At 51.9% G+C, this 25,223-nt stretch overlaps 1 protein-coding gene across 5 annotated transcripts in view; it reads right to left on the bottom strand.

The window, feature by feature from the left end:
• TSPAN9 (tetraspanin 9) overlaps positions 1-25,223 on the bottom strand; it is a 202,636-nt gene that overhangs the window by 71,162 nt on the left and 106,251 nt on the right. For 4 of the 5 annotated variants that reach the window (XM_042991584.1, XM_042991585.1, XM_042991583.1 and 1 more), the window contains one exon: positions 12,116-12,195. In XM_042991584.1, coding sequence (XP_042847518.1) covers positions 12,116-12,178 — 63 coding nt within the window. In that variant the 5' untranslated portion in view covers positions 12,179-12,195. Of the gene's footprint in view, positions 1-12,115; positions 12,452-25,223 lie in introns of those variants that run through there. The other variant, XM_007089669.3, reaches the window with a different exon arrangement.

Here is a 25,223-nt window from a genome sequence, read left to right as displayed (position 1 = left end):
AGCAATAGCACCGCTAGGAATTTACCCAAGGGATACAAGAGTGCTGATGCATAGGGGCACTTGTACCCCAATGCTTATAGCAGCACTTTCAACAATAGCCAAATTATGGAAAGAGCCTAAATGTCCGTCAACTGACGAATGGATAAAGAAGATGTGGTTTATATATTCAATGGAATACTACTTGGCAGTGAGAAAGAATGAAATCTGGCCATTTGTAGCAATGTGGATGGAACTGGAGAGGGTTATGCTAAATGAAATAAGTCAGGCAGAGAAAGACACATACCATATGTTTTCACTCATATGTGGATCCTGAGAAACTCAACAGAAGACCAGGGGGGAGGGGAAGGAGGAAAAAAAAGTTACAGAGAGGGAGGGAGGCAAACCATAAGAGACTCTTAAACACAGAGATAAACTGAGGGTTGATGGGGTGCGGGGGAGAGGGGAAAATGGGTGATGGGCATTGAGGACGGCCCTTGGGATGAGCACTGGGTTTTGTATGTAAGCCAATTTGACAATAAATTATATTAATAAAAAAAAAGAATAAATGTTAAAAAAATTTTTTTAAAAACCCACTTCCTCATCTCCTTTTCTGCCAAAGGACAAATCTAATCATACTTTTCCCTTCACAGGCTCTTCCCACTTCTCCCTCACATCAGAAATCATTTCTCAGGCCATCCCACTAAATTTCTAACTCCACAATAGGAAGGGAAACTGAGGCGTAGAGAGACAGATGGAATTTTTCGAGTGCTCATCACTCATCACGCAGTGACCAAGAAACAACACCAGGGCCTACCTAGAACCAGATCACAGGGGACCAAAGCCCATGAGTCCACAGCACCTCTGGAAATGAATGCAATGGAGGCAACAGCATTTTCCAGAGTCCTGGGGGAGAGTGCTGTGTGTGCTATAAAAAAAGCACTGATAAACCACTGCTCAGGGAGACACCCACCAAGGGCTTGCTGCAATAAGGCTGGTGGTCACAGAGTCGCCTTCCAAGGTAGTGAGTATGTGTGGCTGTATGGGTCCTGTTTGGCTACACGGGATACTCCAGGTGGGGGGCCAGTATGGCTCCCCCCACAGCATGGGGCCTTTCCTTTAGATAAACCCCAATCATATTTAAAGGGTATCACCTGCCAAAGGCATCCCATGATGAGCCCACCCAAGCCCCCTTTACCTAGCACTTCTGGGCCGTTCAGCCAGCCCACAGACCAACACACATTTACTGAGCACCAATCATGAGCAAGCAAGGCACAGATGATAAGATGAAGGCCCCTCACGCCCCCCTCCTCCTGCTCATGGCCTTGGATGACAATGCCTTTAGCCTCAGTGTCCTCATCTACACAGGGGTACCACTGCCCACTCGAGGTAGCTGCAAGGATTTCAAGTTCCTAGAAGATGCTAGCAGAGTGGGGGAACAAGATACAAAATATAAAAGCAGGGCCATATGGTTAGAACAGTAAACCCTGCCAGAGGGCCTGGGTGGCTCAGCTGGTTGAGCGTCGGACTTTGGCTCAGGTCATGATCTCATGGTTCATGAGTTTGAGCCCCAAATGGGGCTTGCTGCTGTCAGCACAGAGCCCGCTTTGGATCCTCTGTCCCCCTCTCTCTCTGCCCCTCCCCTGCTTGCACTCTCTCTCTCCCTCTCTCTCCTTCTCAAAAAAAAGGAAGAACAGTAAACCCTGCCATGATGAGATGAGTAGAATCTGAAATATTTAATAGCACAATGGAGGGTCATGCTTTTGGGAAGCTGTGAAGAAAACAGTCTTCATTCTGGGGCACTCGCATAAAAAGCACAAAAACAGATCATGAAACCTAGACTGTACACAACTGACTACCCACTAATCTGAGAAAGGCCCTGACAATCACTAGGTGGTCATCTCCTGACCCATTTCTGTTGGGGCTGGGACTGGGGGAGGGAAGGCACAAATCACCAAGGGGTCACATCCAAATATGCATAACACTGGTCCTGTTATCGCAGGGCTGCACCGCACCAAATTGGAAGCACAGATCCAAGAAAAACACAATCTGAAGTTAACAGAGGAAAGAGCTGGATCAGGATGACCTCCCAGAGTTAGTCATAAAAAGAATATGGGCTCTGAACCCAGGTTCAAATCCCAGTTCTGTCACTTTCCAGCTTAGTGATCTGGGGCAAAAATCCCTAACCTGCCAGAGCTTCCAACTCCTCGGAGGCAAAATGAGTATAAACCTACCTCTCCTCATCAGGTGCTGTGGAGGGCAGATAAGGTAACAGAGTAAGTTAGGGAAGTGTCCAGCACAGCACCTGGACAACTGCTCAGCCCCACCACACCGTGAGTAGGAGTGGCTGGAAGGTGCTCCCTTCTCCATCCTCGTGTACATAAGAGTTCTGCTGGACTCTGAGGGGAGGAAGGGGTGGTGTTAAAGGACGGAAGACCAAAAGTCTCAACATAACAAAAGCTGTGTAAGAGCTTCATGGAGAACACTATGAGACTTTACAGAAAGACATTAAAGAAGGCCTAATATATGAAGTATACCATGTCCATGAATAGAAATACATGCCTAGAATACAATTTATATTCATAACTGGAAATTAAAAAATAGTAATTCTCCCCAAATTGATCAACAGACTCTATGCAAAGCCAATCCAACTACCAACAGGGCTTGCATGAGGGAGGGTGGGGAGAAGAGGTGACTGATTGATTGATTTTTGGTGAAACTAATCAAACTGTCCAAAATTTATGCAAAAGGACAAAGGGCCAAGAACAGCCAAAACATTCTTGAAAAAACATCAGATAAGAGGATTTGCCTTACCAGAGATCAAGACTTATTAAAAAGCTATAGTAATTAAGACAATGTGGCACAGGGATAAATAGTGCCATGGAAACGGCACAGTTGGCATGACTCATCTGAGGGGAAAGTAAGACTAGCCAATCACTGGAGGCAGGACCACTGATTTGTATATGGGGAAGAAAGAAACTGAGCCCTACCTCACACCACATGGAAATACGCATGCCAGACATAATAAAGACTTAAACGTTAAAAGAAAAACTTACAGAAATAAATACAGGTTGTCACCTTTAATCATTCACTCATTCATTAAAAAATTCATGAATGCCTATTATGTTATGACAAGCATGGTCCTATTACAAGCGATGCAAAGAGATCCATAAGATACTATGTATTTCTTGAACAATATGTAAAAAGTACAATCTAACAAAGAAAAGAGACTAATACATTTGACTATATTATAATAAAGGATTTCTTCCTCTCAAAAGGCCCTATGAAGAAAGTGAAAAGCTAAGCTATAAACTGGAAGATATAGACTGTGTTTGTGGCACACTTAATAGACAACACATTAGCATCCAAAACATAGTAAAACTCCTAAAAAATAGGAACAAGCAAGCAATTCAATAGAAAAATGTACAAAAACATAAAACAGGCATTCACAGAAAAGAATGGCTAATAAACCTATGAAAGGATGTTCACTAGTAATCAGAGAGATGAAAATTTAAGACATAAGATAGCATTTTACACCCACGGTATTGGAGAATGCCAAAACTTCCCATTGTCAACTGACATTCCACTGGTGGAAGTGTCAACGATACATCCACTTTGGAGAACAATGTGGCATTATCTGGAAAAGCTGAAATGTGCAAATCCTAAAACTTGGCAATTCCACTCCTTGCTATGTACCCTAAAGCAGTTCTCCTGAAACTCTGGTCCATGGAAATGCTTAATACTTCGGAACTTTATAGCAATTTGATGCTTCCAGAACATTCACATACATTGTCAACGACTGTCTGGATGTAGGTGAGTCACCTGTGGTTTGAGCTGAGAAACCCTGGCCTATGCACACCAGGAGCCTTGTACGAGAATGTTCACAGAAGCATGTTTTTAAAAAAGGAAATAATCCAAATGCTTATTATCAGAAGAATGATAATGGAATACTTTAGAACAATAAAAATAAGTGGATGATGGCCACACATATCAACACAAATGAATCAATAAACACAACACTGAAGTCTTAAAAATTCAGATGATTCCGTCTATCAAAAGTTTAAAAACAAGCCAAACCAAATGATGTGGTGTTCAAGGATGTTTACGTATGTGGAAAAACCACAAAGAAATAGACCTAACACAAAATTTAAGGATCCTGGTTCTCTCCAGGGGACAGGTTGGGGGCACACTCAGGAAGGGGCACACAGAGGCTTTGTGGGTAGAGCAAGTGTTTTATTTCTTTTTTTTTTAATTTTTTTTTAACATTTATTTATTTTTGAGACAGAGAGAGACAGAGCATGAACAGGGGAGAAGCAGAGAGAGAGGGAGACAAAGAATCTGAAACAAGCTCCAGGCTCTAAGCTGTCAGCACAGAGCCCGACACGGGGCTCGAACTCACAGACCATGAGATCATGACCTGAGCCGAAGTCGGACACTTAACCGACCAAGCCACCTAGGCGCCCCATAGTGTTTTATTTCTTAAGCTAAGGAACACATGGGTATGTGTTCCTCATGTAATTGTTTTAAACTATATGCATTTACATATGATTTATTCCACAATTTGAAGAAAACTGTTTTCAGTGACTGTTTTTCCGGTTAGTAAAGTGACCTGGACCTAGAGCCGCTCATCTGCTCAGGTCACAGGCCAACTGCCCAGCCAGCAGAGTCCAACAATGAGTGACCTGTCCTCTGAGCAGCCAGGGCAGAAGGCCCTTAGAGACCCTGCAATACAACCACCGGCCCAGCTGGCCGGCTCCCGGCCTGATTCACCATGCCAGCGACAAAGGGAAGCAGAAGGGTGTGGGCTGCCCCACCTGAGAAGGCCAGAGGTAAGTGTACAGTGAGTGTGGCAAGTGCGGCTGCCAGCCCTGGGGTCTGAGACCACACCGCACCCCTCCTCCATTGCCTTCCACTCCCACCCTCCATCCCAACAGACCTGCCTGAACCTCCCGGCTTCTCCATTTCTACCCCACATATCCCTATGATCAGAAGACACTCTGAATGCTCCCCAGCCTAAGGAGATACCTGGGGCCCCTTGCAGGGCTCCAAAGCCCTGCCCACCTCTGTCACTCTAGCCCCAGGGCGTGTGACTCTGTTAGAGGGGCTACCTGTTCACATGCTCTCACCGAATGAAGCGCAGTGATAGTAATATAACCATAACGGCAGCTGCTAGGCATTGTGTCCAGCATGGTGGCATCCTGCTAAGCAGGATCCCTCCAGGACACATAGATGGCCTCAGCTGGGCCTCATCACAGCCCTGGAAGATAGCTGATACTGTCAAGCATGAGGAAATCCAGGCACCTCCAAAACACAGGACCCGTTCCTGGAGACTCTGACTCAGTAGGTCAGTGAATGGGAGGCGGGGAGGTGGGGGGGGCGGGGCAGGCAGGGGACACAGCCTCTGTTCATGTAAAAAGGTATCTGGTTGATTTGAATCTGTATCCTAGTGAAGAACCACCAAAGCAGACAGAAGCCACGTCTCTGTTCTCCTCGGCCAGTCACCCTCCAACAGCCACTAAACGGGACCCCCACACGCACCAGTGCACTAAGCCACCCAACACAAGGAAGAAGCTCTGAAACCCCGCAGCCTTCCCTTCCAAGGGCTTCTCCAGGACTCCTCAGAGCCTTCAAAGCTTGCTGGGGCCCAAGGGAAGAGAAGGCAGAACCCCTCCCCGTGGAAGCACAGACTCACTACCTGAAAAGATATTTCAGATATCACCCGAAGCCCCATGACTAGCTAGAGAAGGGTAGGGGATGAACCTGATCTCTGCCCTGCCCTGCACCCCACCCCAGCTACAGATCTGCTCACCCTCGGGCTCACATGCCATTTGCAACATCCCTGCCCCAACCCCCCACTTCTGCTGGCAGATTAGCTTTCAAATGTGAGCAGGGACAAAGCTGGCTCAGAAGACTTAACTCTGCCCGACGGGTTTAGCTCAGCTTCAAAGCTTCCTAACTGGAACCAAATAAGCGGGCACATCGCAGCTGGAAGGGAGAGGCCGGAAGGGGGGAGAGGACAGGGGCATCTCTGTAAGCTGGATTACCTACAGCAACAGCTTGCGGCCTGAGTCACACAGCAAGACCCGTCATGGTGCTCACTGTCGGAAAAACAAAACAGCCCTTTCCTCCAGGCCCTAGGGACAAAGTGAAGAGCGTCCACAGACACTGGTGCACACGCCACAGCAGGGCAGGGCCACCTCCTCCTCAGAACCCATGCCTCACTCACTGCCCTGGAAGCTGTTCTCAACCAGCACCACCCAGGCAGACACCAGCCTTTGTTTCTCCGGGTTCAGCCCATCTCACGAGTGCAGGAGGCTCTGTGTCTCTTCCCCTGGGCTGCAAGCTCTCCCGGGCACGGCTCTGGATCAACTCGAGTCTACCTCTCTCCACCTCTATCTGGGCCTGGAACCCCACCCTCATCGATCCAGCACACTCTTCTCCATCCTTCAAAAGCCAGGTGTCACTGGCTCTACTCGGTTATCTTTGTATCTTTTCTCTACTAAGCAGTATCAATTATTCTATTAAGTAACTCTACTGAACACCTACTGCTCAGAACTGCAACTGTTTACTATAATTGTTTGTCACATAAGTGCCTGACTCCTCCCCCGGCCTCTGAGTAGCTCCAGGGCCTGGCTTACAGCAGGTGCTCAATAAATGCATGCAGTACACACTAGCCACAGTGCATCCTGTCAGCCCTCTCAGAAGAAACGGAAAAAGATACATATTTCACTAGTTCTTTTTTCTAAACTAGAAAACTCCTAAAGGAAACTCAGACTTTTTTCCTCCCCTTTATTTCTGATGGACACAAACATTTTAGAGAGGGAGAGTCAGACAGCCATCATGCGGGGGCGGGGAGACAAAAGGACAAGTCAAGCCAGGCCACCTGGAGGCTGGGTCCAGACCTGCTGCTGTCCCTCCCTAGAACGCTGGGGAGGGGGAGAGGGCCCAGCTCTGACCCCTGCCTCGGTAGCCCTGTGTTCAAATGCTTGGTGGAGGACAGGCTGATGACCTCCCGATTCCACGACTTCCTGGCCCGAGAAAGCTGATCTGCTCTATGCAAGCCCAGTCAGCCTGTTCTCACCAACTAGAGGCTCCTGTGCACGCAGCAAGCATTCAGTAAATAGTTGTGGCATGAGTGAATGGGCTCGATTGGGACCCCAACAGCCCAGCAAGCCCCAGAGCCCGCTGCCAAGTTCAGCCAAGGGCAGTCAGGCACATGGAGGCACAGCACGGGGAGGGCGAGGCCCCCCATCCTCAGAAGAGGTCAGTGCGGTTTTCTGTGCTTTCCACTGGCAGGCCAGCCAAATGGAGGGCAGAACCATGGCCATTTCCTCAAGGCAGCGACAGCATGCACCCTGTTTCAGCTGGGACTCTCTCCTTTCTCTCCTCTTCCACCCCGCCCCCTCTTGATTGACACCAGTGCTGGCTCTGACACGATTTAAAAATAGATATTAAGACAAGGAAGTTTAATTTTTAATGCTTTGGAAAGGAAGTGAACACGGAGCCGGCATTCATTCCTTCATGGCCATGCTCTGGGGTCTCACCAGGCCCCTCTCCCCCAAACAGAGCCATGCCTGACCCACTCCGAAGGCCTACTTGGAGCCCTCTGGGGAGACAGCCTGATGCCTCACACCTGAGCACTTCAGGAAGCCTCTAAATGCCTCTTGCTGCCCAGCTTAGCTAGTCTCTCGCTTGGAGAGGCCAGGCGCAAACCTGTCTGGACCCTGTTGGGGTCCCCTCAACCCCTCAGCCCACTTCCCACACTTTGCTTTCCAGACAGAAAGCACCACACAGACCCCTGAGACACGCAGCCCATCCAGCATCGATTGTGCACAGACCCGTGTCCTGGGCCACCATGGACCAACAGGGAGCCAGGGAGCCCGCAGAGGAACTCATAACACAGCCAAGCCAGTAAAAAAACACATGATGTGACAGGAGAGCCTTAACCCAGTTGCCTGCACCCAGAGGCAAGTGAATGGTCTGTGAGGGGCCAAGCCGCCAAGACCTGACCCCACTTAGGGGAGGTTAATCAGGGCCTCCACCCGGCACCCTACCCGTGGCAGGCCGGCCCCAACCTTTCTCCTGCTCCAGCAGGCACACTGAGCACTGCCTCTTTGGCTAATTGGCCTTTATTAAGGGAGCGATCCACAAGGAATAGACTTTCCAGTGGAGCCAGAATGTCACTGCTCTGCCAGCCATGATTTAAAGTGACAGGGCAGCTCGGCTGGCAAGCATGGAAAGTGACCATTATCCTGAGTGGCAATTAGGCCAGCAACCGCAGGCCCATTCCATCCCTCCTTATCAGATAGGAGCTGGATTTGGTTTGGGAGGGTCTGGCAGGGATCATGATCTGCTGTCCCAAGAAGGGAACCCGGGCCCCAGCACCCAAAGCCCACGCCTACACTCTCTCTCTCCCCTACTCAGAGTTTAAAGCATCGAGCCTCCTTTGCCCTCCTGGAGGGGCTCCAATTCACTTCATCTCTCCCCAGGGTATTCCACCAGATGGCTCCCGGAGGGCTCAGAGATGGGGCTGACAGAGGGAGCTGCCCCATGGTTTCCACTGCTGGGAGAAAGACCCTGGGGTGGGTTTGATTACCAGTGTATAGGCCCCTTGGGATGGAGAAACTTCTGTCCCAACTCAGGCCTCCTACTCCCTATCCACCAAGAAGCCAGCATTCTCTTTGGCCCCAAGGATCAGGGTGAGGGGCGCCAAGGAAGAGGAGGAGGGGCTCAGTCAGGCATGACCCCTGACTCCTCCTCCCCTAGCCCCACCATCTCTAGCAGGCCCTCAGAAATGCTGCCCTGGGTGCCAGCATGGCTAGCACCATCTGGGTGAGGTCGCTGGTGCCAGGAGCAGACCTGGACACCACCCCCTCCCCTAGCGGCCTACAAGTCACCTGCCCTTTTCTTGGTGAAGAGGAGGAGCACAGGCCACATAGCTCTGCCTCTATCCTGCCCCCGGTGATGTCACCCAGGCCCTCACTGATAGCAATACTCTAGAAGCTCCACCCAGTGGCAAGGAACCAGGATTCTCACGCCTGGGGCTGGGGGGTGCAGTGTGACAGGTGCACCTCTCCTCCATGCTGGGAATCCTCCCAGCGGGCTCTGAGAAGGCAGGGGGGTGTGGCAGCAGCAGTGGGTTTGGAGAACTACCAGGTAGGCTCCAGGATCTATAGGAAGATCTCTATCTACTGATTGCAGACTTCGGTTCAACTCTAATGCCTCAGAAAAGTCTTCTTTTGGGATCTGAGCCACAAGACTAGGAAAAGCGATGGCTACACAATTCCTAACAATTGCTCTGGGTCCCACGGGCCTCGGGCTCTGACCAGCCTTGCATCCCTCCTCACCCTTACCATCTCACTGACCTCCAGCCTTTCTCTTCCTGTATGCATTGGAAGTAAGCAGAAGTCTCCCAGGGGTCCTGCCTCATCAACTACCCCACCTGCCTTGGGCCTAGACACCTTCATTCTTTCTCTTCTGATTTGGCTCTTTCCTCTACTTCTTCTCTATCAGGCCCAAGCACCTGCCTGCAGGATGTCTTTGTTCAAGTACAGTCACCCCATACCCAAATCCTGGCTAACTGCCTGCTACACCTTCTCCACCTCCCAAAGAACCCAGTGGCAAATATTCTCGCACATGCAAGCATCCGTTTCTCTTCTGCTAACTTTCCATCTTTCCTAAGGTCTACATTTTATTTTGTAACTCACATGCTACCAGCATAAAAGAACTGGGTCTTTGAGATTCAATTTCTCCCAGCTCCTGGCATGTCATGGGAATTCTGAAAATATTAAGTAATCAGAAAAGTCAGAGATTCTGAGAGAGAGAGACTCCTTGCCTGGTGAAAGAGGGGTGGTGGGTACCTCCTAATTAGGAAGAGACGGCACGTTCTCTCACTATAACCAAAGAAAAGAAAGCCATTCCATCAATCAGCTCATTAACCTCTGCCAAGCTGTTAAGGGAAGATGAAAAGAGCCCTTGTCACCCCACAGTTAAGTTGCTTAGGAGAGCCTTCATCACAGGCAAGTTGGAGAACTAACTTCTCTTCCCTATCAAGTGGGACTCCGTACCGCACAACAAGATGTGGTTTCACCACCCTGGCCCACCATTCATTCACTCACAAACATAATGAGTGCCTACTACGTGCAGCACACAGCCCACTGTGCCAACCTGTGAGAGAGGAGGTCCCTAAACCAAGCCGGGACCATTCTGGAGAAGGAAGGAGCCACGAGCAGTTATATCTACTTCGACCAGCAGGTGGCGGGGTGGGGGTGGGGAGGAGGGGGGCTGAGTAGGAGGAATTGTTGGCTGAGGCACTGAGCATCCCCACCAAGGTCTTTCTAGTAAGTGTTAAGATATACAGAGTGGGGCAAAGAAGAAAGGTAGGTTGAGACTATGAACAAGGACAGAGAGAGAAACTCCACCATGAAAGCGAGGCAGCATTCATGTAAATCGTAGGCACTAGAAAAATACACACCAGTACTTGGCTGACACAGACACTGGCAAATGAGTCAGAGGACCAGGAGCACTTGCCCAAAGGTGGCCACAAAATCATTCTTGACATTCCAGTGGCTCTGCCCCAATTTCCACAAAACCCTCACCACAAGACAGGTAACGTCCTAACGGCGGTGGCTGGAGGGCCCAGGACCATGCAGACATCCGGGGAAATCCAACTCAAATGATCTCAAACCAGGCTCTTCAGAAGAAAAGCAGCAGCCTGTGCCCCAGGCCAGGAAGGGGGCTCCCCCCACAGAGGGAAGGCAAAGATGCAGGCTGTCCCATAACTAATGGGATCAGACATGAGGGAGACCATCACAAGAGCCCCCCCCCCCCCAGACAGGAAAGGAAATCCAGTCCTTAAGCGACAAAGCGATTTGCCCAAGGTCACACAAGAAGCTAACACAGAACCAAGACTAGACCCAGTCTTCTTCCCGCCCAGTCCCGAGCTCTCCCCTTCTATGGGAAAAGTCACCCCCCCACACACACCCCCAAAAAAGTTGGTCAGTTAAAGCAGATCACTTCACACGAGTGTTGAACATCAAAGCACAACCGCTTCTACGGAGCTTCACTGTGAATGACTTTCTCCTGCCCCCAGTGCTCCTTCTGGACCATGGGCAGCTGACAGCCTCCAGCAGGCAGGACAGGCCCTGGGGCAGAGCCAAACATCTGTGCTGACTACGTTGGGGCTCTAGTGAAGAAAGGAGGAGGCAGCAGCTGGGATGAACAATTAGATGTGAATTTAAGAAGTTTTCAAATTTGCATAACTAGTCTTTCTTCTGCACACATGCACACGTGTGTACACGCGGCCCCCAGAGTCACAGAGGATGGAGAACAATTCCAAGCTGCCCCACCCACGGATAATCTCTCACCAAGGATAGGGGTGCTCCCTTTGTCCCTTCTAGCCTCTGGGTCTCCTGGAGCTGGAGAGGGCTGGCATTCCATGGTGGGAGCACATGGCCAGCCTGCTCCCTGCCCAGTCCACTGCAATCCCTCAAAAGCAGCTGCCCGCCACCCGATGGCAGCATCCCTCCCACACTCTCCTTTTCCACACAAGCCCTAACTCAGGGGCATATCTGCAGGCTACCAAACATGTGTCTCTACACTTGGGATAGGGGCTCTTCTCCTCTTCCTGGGACTCACTGAAGGAGTCAGAGGAAGTGACTTCCACTACCCCTCCCACTCCCACCTCATGCCCACAAAATGCTGCAGATTGTATTCTTGTGTATTCAGGAAAAATACAAGAAGAAACTCGAAAACCATCCACACTTGTGCCGGTCTTCCACTCAAGGTCACAGCTGTTAAAAATTCTGGCCCCACACCTATTTCTGCAGGTTACCCAGCTGGAGGCACTTCAGCATGGGTTTCTTACAGGGGAGGGAGGTGGCAGCAAACTTTGTCACCCACCTAGGAGTAGAGTATCTCCTGGAAGACAGGCAAGTTAGAGCCTCCATTCAGCCACCACGGAGAGAGAAAGGAAGAGAAAGATGAATGAAGGGGGGGGGGAGGACAATTTTTTAAAACCCCCACACTTACCGTTGTGCAGAAAGCAGGGCAATGCAGCAGCCAGGAGGAAGAGGGTATCACGCTAGGATAAGCAACGAAGAGGAGAGGTGGCAAAGGAGAGATAAACGCAAGGACTTACCCAGAATATCAAATTGAAGAGGAACATCATGTACTTCAAGCAGCAGAGGCAGCCTCTGGCCATGTTGCACTTCTTAAATTCTAGGAGAAAAACAAAGGACAGGTCCAGGTAAAACACCACGTACTTGCTGCCTTTGGGTGCATTGTACTTGTCAGTCTTAACGCCAGCCTCGGCGCGGCTCTGGCCCCGCGAGCCCGCGGTGCCGTAGAAGGCGCCGGCCGTGAAGCCGCGGCCGAACGGGCGGCCCGAGGTGGACGGCTTGGCAAAGTCCGAGTCCTTGCTGTCCAAAGATGGACTCCGGTGGATCGAAGAATCCTCGCTACTCGACTTCTCCATGCTCGCGTCGTTCCCGGGGGGCGCAAGGGGCGGGGGGCATCGCTCCCGGAGTGGGACGGAGGGGGCGCCCAAGTCGGGCGCGGGCTGCGGGCGGGCTGGCGGAGCCCTGCACGCCCCCTCTCTGTACCCGGGCGCACTCCCGGCCAGACCCCGTGCTCAGGGGCCGCTGCCTCTCGGACGGCGCCCCGCTCCCAGCCGCCTGGCCCGGGAGGGCTCTGCGGTGCGGCGCGGCTCGGTTCTACGCGCGCTCGCGAACGCTCTCCGGGAACCGGCTGGCCTGCGTAACTTAACGTCTTTGGGGAGGCTGCAATTTGATTTCTCTTTCCAAAGCGTCAGCTCGCCTCCCGGCTGCACCGGCCGCTCCACGCGCGGCACAGGGAGCCAGGATCCAGGTCCCCGGGCACACCTCTCCCTGCCCAGCCCCAGCGCTGAGCCCGACCACTTCGCGGGCGTTCCGCCTCCTCTCGCTCCGCGACTTTGCGGAGCTGCTCGCCGGCCCTGGGCTGCCCGGGCGCGCGGCGGGCCGTGCCGAGGGATCCGCCGCAGCAGCCACCGCTGGGCTTTCCCGGCGAAATCCCAGCCCCGACTCCTGACTCCGAAATTGCCCGGAGCCCCCTCCCCGGGCCCTCGGCCCCGCCCCCTGCTTTGCATTCGACCAATGAGCAGTAGCCCTTACGGGGGGCGGGCAGCCTCCCCCTCCCCAATGACACATTATCTTTAATAGGATTAGCGTTCTGCTGTGTGCCTATACAAGTGCGCCGCGAGCCCTCGCTAAATGTCAAGGGCTCTGGAGCTGGGGGTAAACCAGAACCTTCATCGGAAGGCGCTGATCTCTTCAACAGGAGAAAGGGGGGCGGTGAGAGAAAGGGAATGGCTGGAGGTACCAACGACCCAAGGAAACCAGAGGAAAGGGCTGGGGAGGACAGAAGGAGGAAAGAAGCGCGGCCACTGTCGAGGTGGCCGCCGCCCCCCCCCCCCCTCACCGTGCACACGGGGGCCTGTCCGACCCCGGGCACACGGTCTCCCTGCTACACACACACACACACACACACACGCTTTTGCACACGTGGGTCTGGCTACAGCTTGCAGGGAAAAGAGACCGCAGGGGAGGCGCGAGGTGTGGGAAAGGCGCTTGGGGCCTCCGCGGGGCGCGCGCCGCCCTCCCCGCCCCCTCCGCGCGCGCGCGCACGCTCCAGCACACACGCGGCTCAGCGACGCTCCTGCAGCTGCGCGAGGTCCCCCAACCCCCACCGCCCCCGCGTTCCCGGGTGGGATGCGGTGCTGGCTGGGACCACAGCCGCGATGAGAAGAGTAGGTGGCAGAAGTAAGGTCCTGCCTTGCCCCTCTGAATCCTGCCTATGCCAGGGTGACGTAGGAGTGCTCTTGGACACAGGCAGAGTCCTCTCCCGTGAGGAGGGCACGAAAGGGGCTGGTCAAGGGAAACAGCACGAGGAATGCTCTAAGGGACTTGGGGAACATCCAGGAGGAGCCTTACATCCCACTGTAAAAAAAAAAAAAAAAAAAAAAAAAACTGCACGTGTGTCTCCTGGGCTCGTGCAGAAGTCTGCACTGCTGATCTGGGGCTCCCATACTTGGGAAACAAAGAAAACTAGAAGACCTGGGGGGCAAGAAGTCCACCTCTCTTTTCTGCCCCGAGGAAGAGAGTGCTGAGAGCCCCTGAGAGCAGGGCCAAGTATTTTACCAAGCTCAGTATCCCAGCACCTAACACCGGCCTTGGCCTCTAGGAGGCGCTAGACAAGGATGGCTGGAGAGAGGAGAAATTCCGGCCCCTCCGTGGGAGTGGGAGTGTGAAATGTCCACCCTGGAACCCATTAGACATTTATTCCACCTTGCTATGTGCTGAGCATGGGGCCAGGCCCTTGAGGAAACACATAAGGTGTGCTACTCCCTGCCCTTCAGACACACACAATCTAATCAGGAAGACAGAAGGACATTAATCACCAAGGCGATGGGCAGGAACATAATTGGCTGTGGCCCAGAGGGAGGAGGGCATTAATTCCAACCACAGGGACAGGAAGACACTCATCACAGGTTGGCTGTGGTGGTCCCATGCTGAGTCTGCACTCTCACTGGCTCACAGCCAGGGGTACAAGCACCCCACTTCTCTAGAGGGACCTGCAGTGGCGTTACTATTCTAAGCCCCTTCCCCACTCAGATGGCTGCCCAGCAATGAAAGCTAATGAGCATCACAGCCATGACACCTTGGTCTCCTGGCTGGGCACAGTGGTCTTCTGGATGCTTTTTACAGATGAGGGGCACGTGTCTGGCTGGCTCCTGACTGAACCCACTGCCACCTGACTGGAATGGCTAATGTCTTTTGTCCTCTTCAGCCCTGACCGGCTCCCACGGGCTCCCGGCTGCCACTCCATTCTCATAACATTACTTCTTTGATGCAGGAGAGATCATTTACCAGCTGGACTGCGAGTCAGGAGACCTGTTTTTCACTCTGAGCTCAATTTTGAGCTGTGTGATCAAGAACAAGGCAGTTTGCCTTTCTGAGCTACCATTTCCTCCTCTTTAACATGGGGATTAATAGAGCCTCCCCCCAAGAGGAGTTGCGAGAATAAACTGAGCTGGCAGGTGTGAGACCAATCTGAGCACCATAAGTAAGCCCTGAGCAAATGCAAGAGCCTGTTATCACTAGTCTCAGAGATTTGGTGATGTCAGCTAAGGTGCTCCCAGGCTGGCCCCTCTACCTTCTCAACTCTTTCCCCCTTGATTCACACCTTGTTCAGTGAGAATAGCCTCTGCGTTGTCTCTGGATCTTCACCTTCACTTCTAAGTGGGTTTAGGCCAGTAACTATTTCCTGGTGGGCCAGGGTGAAGGACAGGGTAAGAGAAGAGGAGGCTGCCAGTTAACAGTTCTGCTCACTCCTGGTCACCCTTGTGGGAAGGGCATTGAAGTCCAGGTCGTCTGTCCATTAACAAAGTTCAGTGATGTCCCCTCAGGGCACCTGGCTCAGCCATTATAAGAATAATCAGAGCTTTGTAAGTCCTCATTATATCCCAAGCACCCAGCTTCACACACACTGTAACTCACGGAATCCTCATGACAACCCTACAGAATAAGGATGTTATTATCCCCATTTTAAAGATGAGGAAACAGTATGATTTCAAAGCCCATTTCTTTACTCTCTTGAGCTCTAAACCAAGTTCCCACCCTTGGGAATCTTCCAGTCTAAGAGACAGAATCTAAAAGCACAACAGGGAACCTGAAATTGCATGTTCTGATGAGAGGTCATTAGATAAAAGGATCTTAGGTCAGGGGGAAGCCTTCTGCCCCCACTCCAAGACCATACCTAGAGAAGCCCAAAGTAGAGCAATATAGCACGTTCCATGACAGGACCAGCAAAGAGCGTCCCTTATGTCCCCTGGAGCGAGTATGGACAGGGAAAGAGGAGGCGGGAGGGCATGTCAGGAAGGCATGGGTATGGTACATGCAGGGGGTAATGAGGAGACAGGCCTGCCTGAAAGTCAAAGTGAGCTACTGTGCACGGCCTTGCATGACACAGGAAAAGTTTGGACTTCATCCTGGAGCTTCCCAAGCAGTGGAGGCACATGACAAAATTGGTGCCCTAGGAAGCCGGGTCTGGCAGCAGCATGGAGAAGTGAGAAGATCAGCTGCTGTGGTTGTCCCGATTTCTTAATATTTTGGGTACATAAGTAACCACCAGGGATCAAAGGTGGTCTGAGACACCATGTCTCCTGCCCACCCCCGATCCTCAACCACTTGCCATGCGCAGGAGAGCTGGAGCCCTTGAGGATCTCTGAGCATGTGAACAAGACAGAGCTGCTTTGCCGTGCCTTTTTTTTTTTTTTTTTTAACAACAAAAAAAGTGAAGCAAGTACAGAATCCCCAGAGGGGAGAAAGAGAAGTGAATATGTGAAATCAACATGCAACATCTCCACTGACTGGCAACTGGGGAGATGTGGGCTCCGAGTAAATGTCAAGCTCTCTCTCCCTCTTCCCGAGTTTCTCAGGCTTGCAGTGTGAGACACAGCTCAGCGTTGGTCACTCACTCACCCACACACAATCAGAGCTGATGGGCCAACACAGATCCCCGTCCTGACCTGCACTGAATGTTTCTGTATTTGGCAGTGTGTGCAGCTCATGAGGTATCCTGTACCTCCAAGCTTCAAATAGGGCAGCCTCATCGAGAATTTAGATTAGACACGAGGTGACACTTGCTATCCTAAGGAACGTGTGAGATGGGCCACCTCTGATGAACCTTACCTCATCCCAATTTTTAAACTCCAAAATTGGGATCTTTCTAAGCAGTATAGAAAATGCTTTAATTGCTAAGCAAACCATTTACCCATGGTGCCAAAAGAAAAGAAGGCTGGGGAGGTCCCTAACAGGGGGCAATATCCCACAAGGTTTACAAGAAGGTTCAACAGACAAGGAATGGTTAGAAGGGTCCAGAGGCAGGGGCAAGTCTCCCCTTTGCCATGAAAATTAAACAGCTACAAGGTCACATGTTACCATACTTGGCCAGGATTCAGGAGGATGGTAACAATGCCAGTGAAAGGTCAGAGTGAAAAAGAACTAGGGGTAGTTCTGGTTTTTATGCGTTAAGTTTCTGAGACTAGTAAGGAAACACTGCTTGGCTGCAGTGACCAGGTTCACGGTTAGACAGGATTGCTCCAGACAGTCTACCAAGGGTGGTCCAGGTCCCTCGCTCTCTGGGAAGAGAGTCCCCAGCTATTTGTTCGGCCTACAATTATAGTTTGCCCACATGCCTCTGCTCTGGCCACCAGGCTTCCCCAAGGAGGCAGGGGCTGGATCTGAGCCATTCCATCACCCCCCAGGGCCTGTCACAGTGACCACCACGGGGCTGGTACTCAGAATTTGTCAATAGGTAGAGGGGAAAGAAAGACCACCATGCCTAAGTCCTGGGTTCTCTCTAAGGATAGCCTGAGAGCCCCAAGTTCATTAACCAGAGGATGGGACACAAGCCAGAAATCTATGGAATTGTTCCTGGAAAGCAGGCTATCTGAGGCCATCAGAACCTGACGAGGGAACTCAGGAAATGTAAATTTCCCATCTACAGATAACAGGGTATAAAGGCCACAAGGTCAACCATTTTTTTCACAGCCATATTCCCAATACATAGAGCAGCATGGGATGGGTGAGGAAACAGACACATAAATAAACTTACAGATCTGAAAGCCATTTTGGAGGAAGACTCAGGAAAGGCAGGAAGTGGAACACAGGGAAGACAGAGGCCAAGCTGCTCATGGACCCCTCCCCATCCAGGGTGGGGATAGAGGTCCTTTAAGAGGTGCTCTAAGGACAATGCACGTTTGCCTCCACTGAGCCCCTGGTGAACTCGTGCAGGCTCCCTAGTACTGCAGTCACATCTCAAAGCTCAAGAGCTGGCCATGATCGGCCCCTGTCAGAGGCCACTCCTGGCTACTGAGAAGCCATGACTGTGAAGAGACCCTCAGCTGTGCATCCACACTCCACAAGTGAGAGGTGAGCACACTGGTCAGAGCATATGCTGGTGATACTGTGAGTAGTTAGCTCTGAGAAAACTGGGTTATGGCTATAGACCAACCGGACCGCTCATCAGGAGTACTAAAAACAAGGCTTCTAGATCATGAGGAGCCAGGTGAAGGTATGTATGGATTGTCAGAAAACCAGCACCCCTCAGCACATACCACATGCCCTTGTGACTGTGGGGCCAGAGGGGTCCGGGTCTGTGAGAAACGATGGCTCAGATGCCATCAATAACCCCTGCCCATACCCACCGCCCGACCCAACCTCAGAGAACAGAGTTCTAGCAAACTAATGTCAGGGAAGTGCTCTGAGCTTTGGGACTAGATGGACCTGCATCCAAACCCCTTCTGGAGCAAGTTATTCTAGAACTGCCGAGAAACCTAGAATGACCACTTACCCACATGTATCTCAGTTTCCACAACCACAAAATGGAGATGATAATGCACACCTCCCCAGACGGTAAGAAGCTAGAGATTAGGGGCGCCTCGGTGGCTCAGTCAGTTAAGCGTCCAACTTCAGCGCATGTCATGATCTCACGGTTCGTGAGTTCGAGCCCCACGTTGGGCTCTGTGCTGACAGCTTGGAGCCTGGAGCCTGATTCGGATTCTGTGTCTCCCCGTGTCTCTCTCTGCCCCTCCCCTACTCACACTTTGTTTCTCCCTCTCTCAAAAATAAAAATAAAATAAACATTTAAAAAAAATGAAAAAAAAAGAAACTAGAGATTAAAGGTTAACACTGTAATGCACACAGCACAATGTCTGAAACAGAGACATTCAAAGGAATTGAGGCGCTATTATCATTATCAACATAATTATTATAGTAAATATGGTCCCAGTCCCCATCTAATTACAATGCAGTTGAACAGAGATACAACACATAATCAATACAAAATGTTCTGTGGCTCCAATTCTAAGGTTGAGCCCTGGCAGTCCCTTTTCCTCAGGCCCTCAGTTCCGGGCCCCCTTGTCCTGGGCCCAACACCCCTACATTTGGCCAGCCCATGGGTCCCAGTGCCATCCACCTGCCAATGTCACCTAAATGTTTACCTGGATCTGCCCCATCTTCTGAGCCCCAAGTGCACATACCCAGCTCCCACTTGCTGCCTCACAGGCAGCTCCAATTTCACATGCCCCAGAGGGACTGACCTTGCCCTAGCCCTGCTCCCCAGGCCGAACCCTCCCCTTCTCAATAAATGGCCTAACACTCAACCCATTCCTTATGCCAGGAGCCCAACACTCACCCTTGACTCCTCATTGGCACTGCCACTTGCTCCCACCTCCAATCAAACACAAGTCCTGTCCAATGAGCCACCTTCTACTTCTGTCTCCATGGGCACTGCCCTGGTCCCATCTGACACCATGTCTCACCTGGGCTCCTGCCTCAGCCCGGGACAAACTCCCGTTCCCACCTCAGCCCTAGGTCCTCTTCACAGGGCACCAACACTGTCTTGTCACTCATGGTGTTCCCCTACTTTAACCCCTCCAGAGGCTTCCCACTTCCCTGAGATTAGGGATGTGTGTGTGTGTGTGTGTGTGTGTGTGTGTGTGTGTGTGCTAGTCTACTTTCAGTTGGCACCACTGGCCCCAGCCTACTTGTCCAGCACCATTTGCAAGTAAGTATTCTTCTCTTGCTCATTATGCCCCAGCCAGCAAACCCTCTGAGCTTACTCTCTCCTCAGAGCCTTTGCCCATGCTGTTCCCTCTGCCTGGAATGCTCTTCCTCAACCCACTGCCTGACTTAGTTGTACGCACTCCTGAGCTCTTGCAAAAGAGTTTCTTCTGGTTTGCTGGCTACCCCCACAGCCCACACCGAAGCTCCCCTGCCCATCAACAATACAGCCTCAGCACCACCCACCTCTTCTTGCCTAGCACAGTTTGAAAGTATGCATTCATGGGGCGCCTGGGTGGCTCAGTCAGTTAAGCCACTGACTTTAGCTCAGGTCATGATCTCGCGGTTTGTGAGTTTGAGCCCTGCGTCGGGCTCTGTGCTGACAGCTCAGAGCCTGGAGCCTGCTTCAGATTCTGTGTCTCCCTCTCTCTCTGCCCCACCCCCGCTCACACTCTGTGTGTGTGTCTCTCTCTCTCTCAAAAATAAATAAACATTAAAAAAATTTTTAAAGAAAGTACACATTTATTGAGTGACAGTTTGCCATCTGACTCTCCTATTTGACCATGAACCTGAGGGCAGCAGGGATTGGGTCTGTTTTTCTCACTGCTGTATACCCAGTACAATGCCTGACCAATGGTGGGGGCTCAATAAATACTTGATAAATGAATGGGGGCTTAATACAGGGTGTGCACAGGGCAAGCCAGTGTCATTAGGAAGGGCCTTCCAGTTGTATGGTCACTTCAGGCCACCTAAGGAACAAAACCTCAAGATACTAGTTACCTGTATGATCTCTAGTTTCTCAACTACAAAACAAGGATCTTGGACTAGGTGGTTAAAGGCACTTTCCAGAGTTCCAGCCCTGAAATTCCCACTTGTGAAATGGGAAGATGGGTAGGGCTGGACAGGCAGAGGGCAGGAGGAAGAGTGTGCTGGGAGGGGAATGGCTAGGCAAAGCCAGAGGGCAGAAGAGTGCCCAGTCAAAATGAAGCTTTGCAGAAAGTGCATAAGGGAGAGAGGTGGGGCTGGAGCAGAGATGACCCCAGATGCCAATTAAAAATCTGCATAGGTGTTTCCCCAACTCCTCCTCCCCCTACGCCTCTTGTCAACTCCACCTTCCTCCACCCACACTCCCACCAAGATGAACACATTCCAAGTTGCCATTTCCTCTGCCTGGAACTCCCTCTCCACACTTCTCTGACTGGCTAACTTTCACAGCCCAGGTGGCATCCGGGTGGCCTCCTCCTAAAGTCTGTGCCCCTCCTTGGAGCTCCAGAGCCCGTCGCAGCATGGCACTGCCCATTCGCCACCTTCCCCGACCCCAAGACTGCACTCCTTGAGAGCACGGGCTGTGTCCATCACCTTTGCAGGCCAGCCCTTCGCCGTGTCTCTCACATTGTACTCTTAAACACACAGGCACTCTTAAATACCACCAAACTCTTGAGTGAGGCAGTGAGGGTCTTTGAGGGGCTTGTGAGCCAGAGATAGTCGCTCTTTAGAAAAATGCCCCTTGGCTTAGAGCAGGGGAGGCTTAAGCAAAGAGCAAGAATGGACACTCCCAAAGGACAACAGTCTTTTCTTTGAGGCGGTTTATAGAGTAAGAGGGAGCAGCGGAAGCTGAGCCCTGGAAGCATAGGCTGGTGGTCCACCCTGTGCGATGCCCACCTCTTGGGCCCTTTTTCCCAAGAAAGTCCCAAACCAGCACCGTCTTTCATCCCAAGCCCAATCAGCATCCCGAAAGGGCCTGGTGTGCAACACGTTGTGCTGGACAGACGTACCCAGACCCACAGATGCACACACACTGAGCCATTCACTCCAGGGAGACAGAGAGAAAGAAAGGATTTGTTATTAGTACTTATCAAAGAGGGCAGGTGGCTTCAGGGAGGATGAGATAAGGCCAGACCGCCAGGCACAGGGACGTGTGATGAAGCCTGAGGTTTATTGCCATGCACCAGTGGAAATTTACTGACCCAGCAAATCCAATATTCCTAAACCACTCCACAGAGGGCACTGACTTGCCGGCTGGGACCGCGCTCTCTGACCCAGCATCCAGCCTGCCTGCGAAGCTGGCCCTTGCAGCTGGGACCCTTCCGCTGATTCAGGAGCTGCTGCCTGCTGCCTCCCCTCTTCCCTCCGTCCCTCCGCTGAGCCTGGAACCACCGTCAGGAAGGGTAGTGCGTGAGTGGCACCTGGGGATGCTCAAAAGAAGATGGAGAAAACACAGTGCCCCGGGATCCACCAGCTCTGAAGTCCTCAGGGGAAGGGAGCCCACACTTGTTCTGCCCCAGCTGAAGACAATGAGAAGCGTGTGGGTGAGCGGAGGGGAGACATATTTGGGCATCCCTATTGGGTACTACCAACTTGGCTGTCGGAGGACTCCCAAGTCTCAGGGCGCATGAAGCCACTTGTGGTCTCTGAACTCGCACCAGCCATTGGGTAAAGTGCGGCAGCAGCACCAGCCAAAACCCCACTGCATCTCTCTTCCCTCTGCCTGCCTCAGGCAGACCCACATCCATGCAGCTAAGTCAGACAAGGTGCCTCCGGCTGAGGGGGCCTCAGAGAAACATCCATCCCAAACCTGGAAGCATCTTTCTCATGTCATAGTAGTTAAGATGAAAATGATCACCAACCACACCCTTCAGTCTGCTATTTGGGTTTCCAAAGCTCTCACGGTCCTGCTATGTTCTTCCAAAGCCTCCCAGATTGTGCCACAGAGCTGTTGTAACCCAATCTTACATGACGCGTACCCAACCATGTTCCCCTGACCCAGACGTGCCCAACACATGCTAGAATGCAGATGGTATGCACACACGTTCCCTGTCACGGCCCCCCCTCCTTAAGACTGCCAGCCCTACTCTGCCTCCCAGCTGCCACAGTCTCCTTACTGCCTCCAGTACTCCTCCTAAACTCCCCCTGCCATAGGCTGCCACCATCACTGTCCAGAGACAGGGCTCAGGGATGCCACACTGCCCCTCTCACCGGCTCAAAAGCTTCACTGGCTCCATGGGGGATTTAACACAAACACTCAAGCTTGGCATTTGAGACCTTCCACACTGTACTTTGTGGGCCTTATTTCCCACGAGTCCCTGACCTGTGCCCTGTGTCCCCAGCAGTCAGAGCTCCTCACTGTTCTCTGGACACGTCCCCACCTCCCCGCCTCGATACGCTGGCTCATGCACTGCCCTCTACCCAGGAAGGCTCCTCACCCATCTCTGTCTTTAGTAAATGGTTCTGGACTCACCTCAAATGCCACATCCTCCATGAAGAAGACTCTGATCCTAAGGGTCCCCCAAAACTTAGAGGCCCTCTTCTTGTTCTTAACCTCTCTTTGAGGCACTAAGTTCACTCTGCCTTGTATCATGGCTGTTTGCATAAATGTCCTCCTACAAGACGACAGAAAGATCTGAGGGGATGAACTCACCGGTATGCCTCTTGCAGCAACCAGTCGGATGTGTGGTGGACACTTAAGAAATCTGAAGGCAAATTAACTGAATCCCTCACACAATCCCCATGGCCCCCAAGCCTCACCCCCACCTTCATCATATGTACTCACCTCAACCCATGAATTGGACACGCCTGACACTGCCCTCAGCCTTTCTGGTAGGTGCTCCCCTTGCTAGATCACTGGCATTTGTCCTCCCTTCTGGAGGCCCTTTCTGGGGTCACCCACCAGATCTGGCCATCTCCTGAACCACCGGAGAGCTCAGATGTCCAGCCTGGAGCTCAGTGTGGCTGTGCTCCGTGAGGCCCCATGTGCCTGGGTGGCTATGTGTCATTCATCCCCCAAGCTCTGGCCCCAAGGGGCGCTTCTATATCCCAGTCGGGCCAAATGCCAGGGCACACCTGCTCTTCCCCTCCCCCACACCACTGCCAGAGGAAATGCTAGCCCGTAGCCTCGGCCGGACACAGCAGGGACAGGCACTGAGCACTGGCACTGCCCCACTCTCCCTCCACCCGCAAGCCTGAGCCTGACCAGCATCCAACCTGGCTTATCCCCGATCCTTCCACGAATGCACGCTCAACCATGCGGCCCTGTCTGCCCGTAAAGAGAGCACAAGACAAACACTCCTGCCGCAGGGAGCCAGGCAGAATAGGGGCTGGGGCCCCGGTCCCAGCTCGGACACCTGCTATCGGTGTCACCTGCGTGACCAGAGGCATACTCTGAGCACACATTTGTTAACTGGATGAATGAATGAGCACACATTTTCTTGTGTGTAACCTGGGGCTGGGTATGGTTGTGAGGGACAGATGAGGCATGGTCTGGGAAACTGCTTCATCAAATGGGCAGTTCTACACTTCGGAACCTTCCAGCCACACACACACCGCAACCATCCAAGTTACATGAACTCCATGTAAAGTCAAAGGACACTATACTGGTTACTAATCACTGAAGATTTCCTGGGCTCACTACCGTGGGTGTTACTGAGAAGCATCAGATCTTAGGAACTAAAGATCCATTTGGGGGAAGAGCAACAAAATGAAAGGACAGCAGGAGACAGAGGCCCACGCGCATGTGCCAAAGCAGGTGGTACACACGGAGTGCTCAGGTGACCAGCCCGAGGAGGGTGGGCCTATCTGGGAAGTCTTCCTGGAAAAAAACAGGATGCATGCTGAGCTCTCATCCTCACTGAAGGAGAGCAGAGGATGGGGTCCCACATGCCCGAACACTGTAAGCAAAGACGTGTGACTCAGCTTGTTCAAGGGGCTTTCGTACCTAAGACTGCATGTGATATTCACCACACTCCTACCAGATACATGAGGAGGGCTGTCGTCTCAGTATATGAACGAGGAAACTAATCACCAAAGAGAGGAGAGGGCTTGTCTAAGCTAGTTAGGGGCAGGGGCACCTGGGTGGCCCAGTCGGTTAAGCATCTGACTTCAGCTCAGGTCATGATCTCATGGTTTGTGAGTTTGAGCCCCACATAGGGCTCTGTGCTGACAGCTCAGAGCCTGGAGCCTACTTCAGATTCTGTCTCTCTCTCTCTGCCCTTCCCCCACTCGCACTCCATCTGTCTCTCTCTCTCTCTCAACAATAAATAAACATTAAAAAAAATTTTTTTTAAAGCTAGTTAGGGGCAGAGTTGGGACTGAACCTATGTCTCCTGACTTCTAAACCAGAGACCTATCCTTACACCAAGTGGTTTTACCTGGTCCCAGCACTGGAGCCTGCTTTTATGCACGAAGCAGACCCCTACTGAGGCATGCACATGGCGTGCTACATACACAGAGGGGGGTGAAGGAAAGGGAAGGAATGAGATGAGATTCATCATCAGGATGCCCAGCCAGGAGTGACAGAGAAGCCCCACACATGGCACCAGGGACCAAGCCCTGTCACACCAGCATTCCCAACACCAGCTTGCATCACCCCCTCAGCCAGCATGTCCCTCGTGCTCTTTCTGACCTCACACAGTAGGAACACATGTATGTGCTTTGCCAAATGAAAGCACACAGAGGCCCTACCCTCCAAAGCCACTGTCCACGCATAGTAGAGATAATAAGCCAGTGGTGGGCTGCTAAATGCTTTAACAAACAGCTCTCCAGCGGAAAAAGCCGTGATTTGTAGTGCTTGCCAGTTTCTACAGTGTAGATACTCCCACCATGGCCAATTTCAGGCTACCAATGGCTTAACAAACAGCTGACAAATTT

The sequence above is a fragment of the Panthera tigris genome, chromosome B4, assembly GCF_018350195.1.
Source record: "Panthera tigris isolate Pti1 chromosome B4, P.tigris_Pti1_mat1.1, whole genome shotgun sequence".
In the NCBI taxonomy this organism is placed as follows: domain Eukaryota; kingdom Metazoa; phylum Chordata; class Mammalia; order Carnivora; family Felidae; genus Panthera; species Panthera tigris.
The sequence above is the reverse complement of the archived record's forward strand: the minus strand, read 5'-3'. Positions and strand labels throughout refer to the sequence as shown.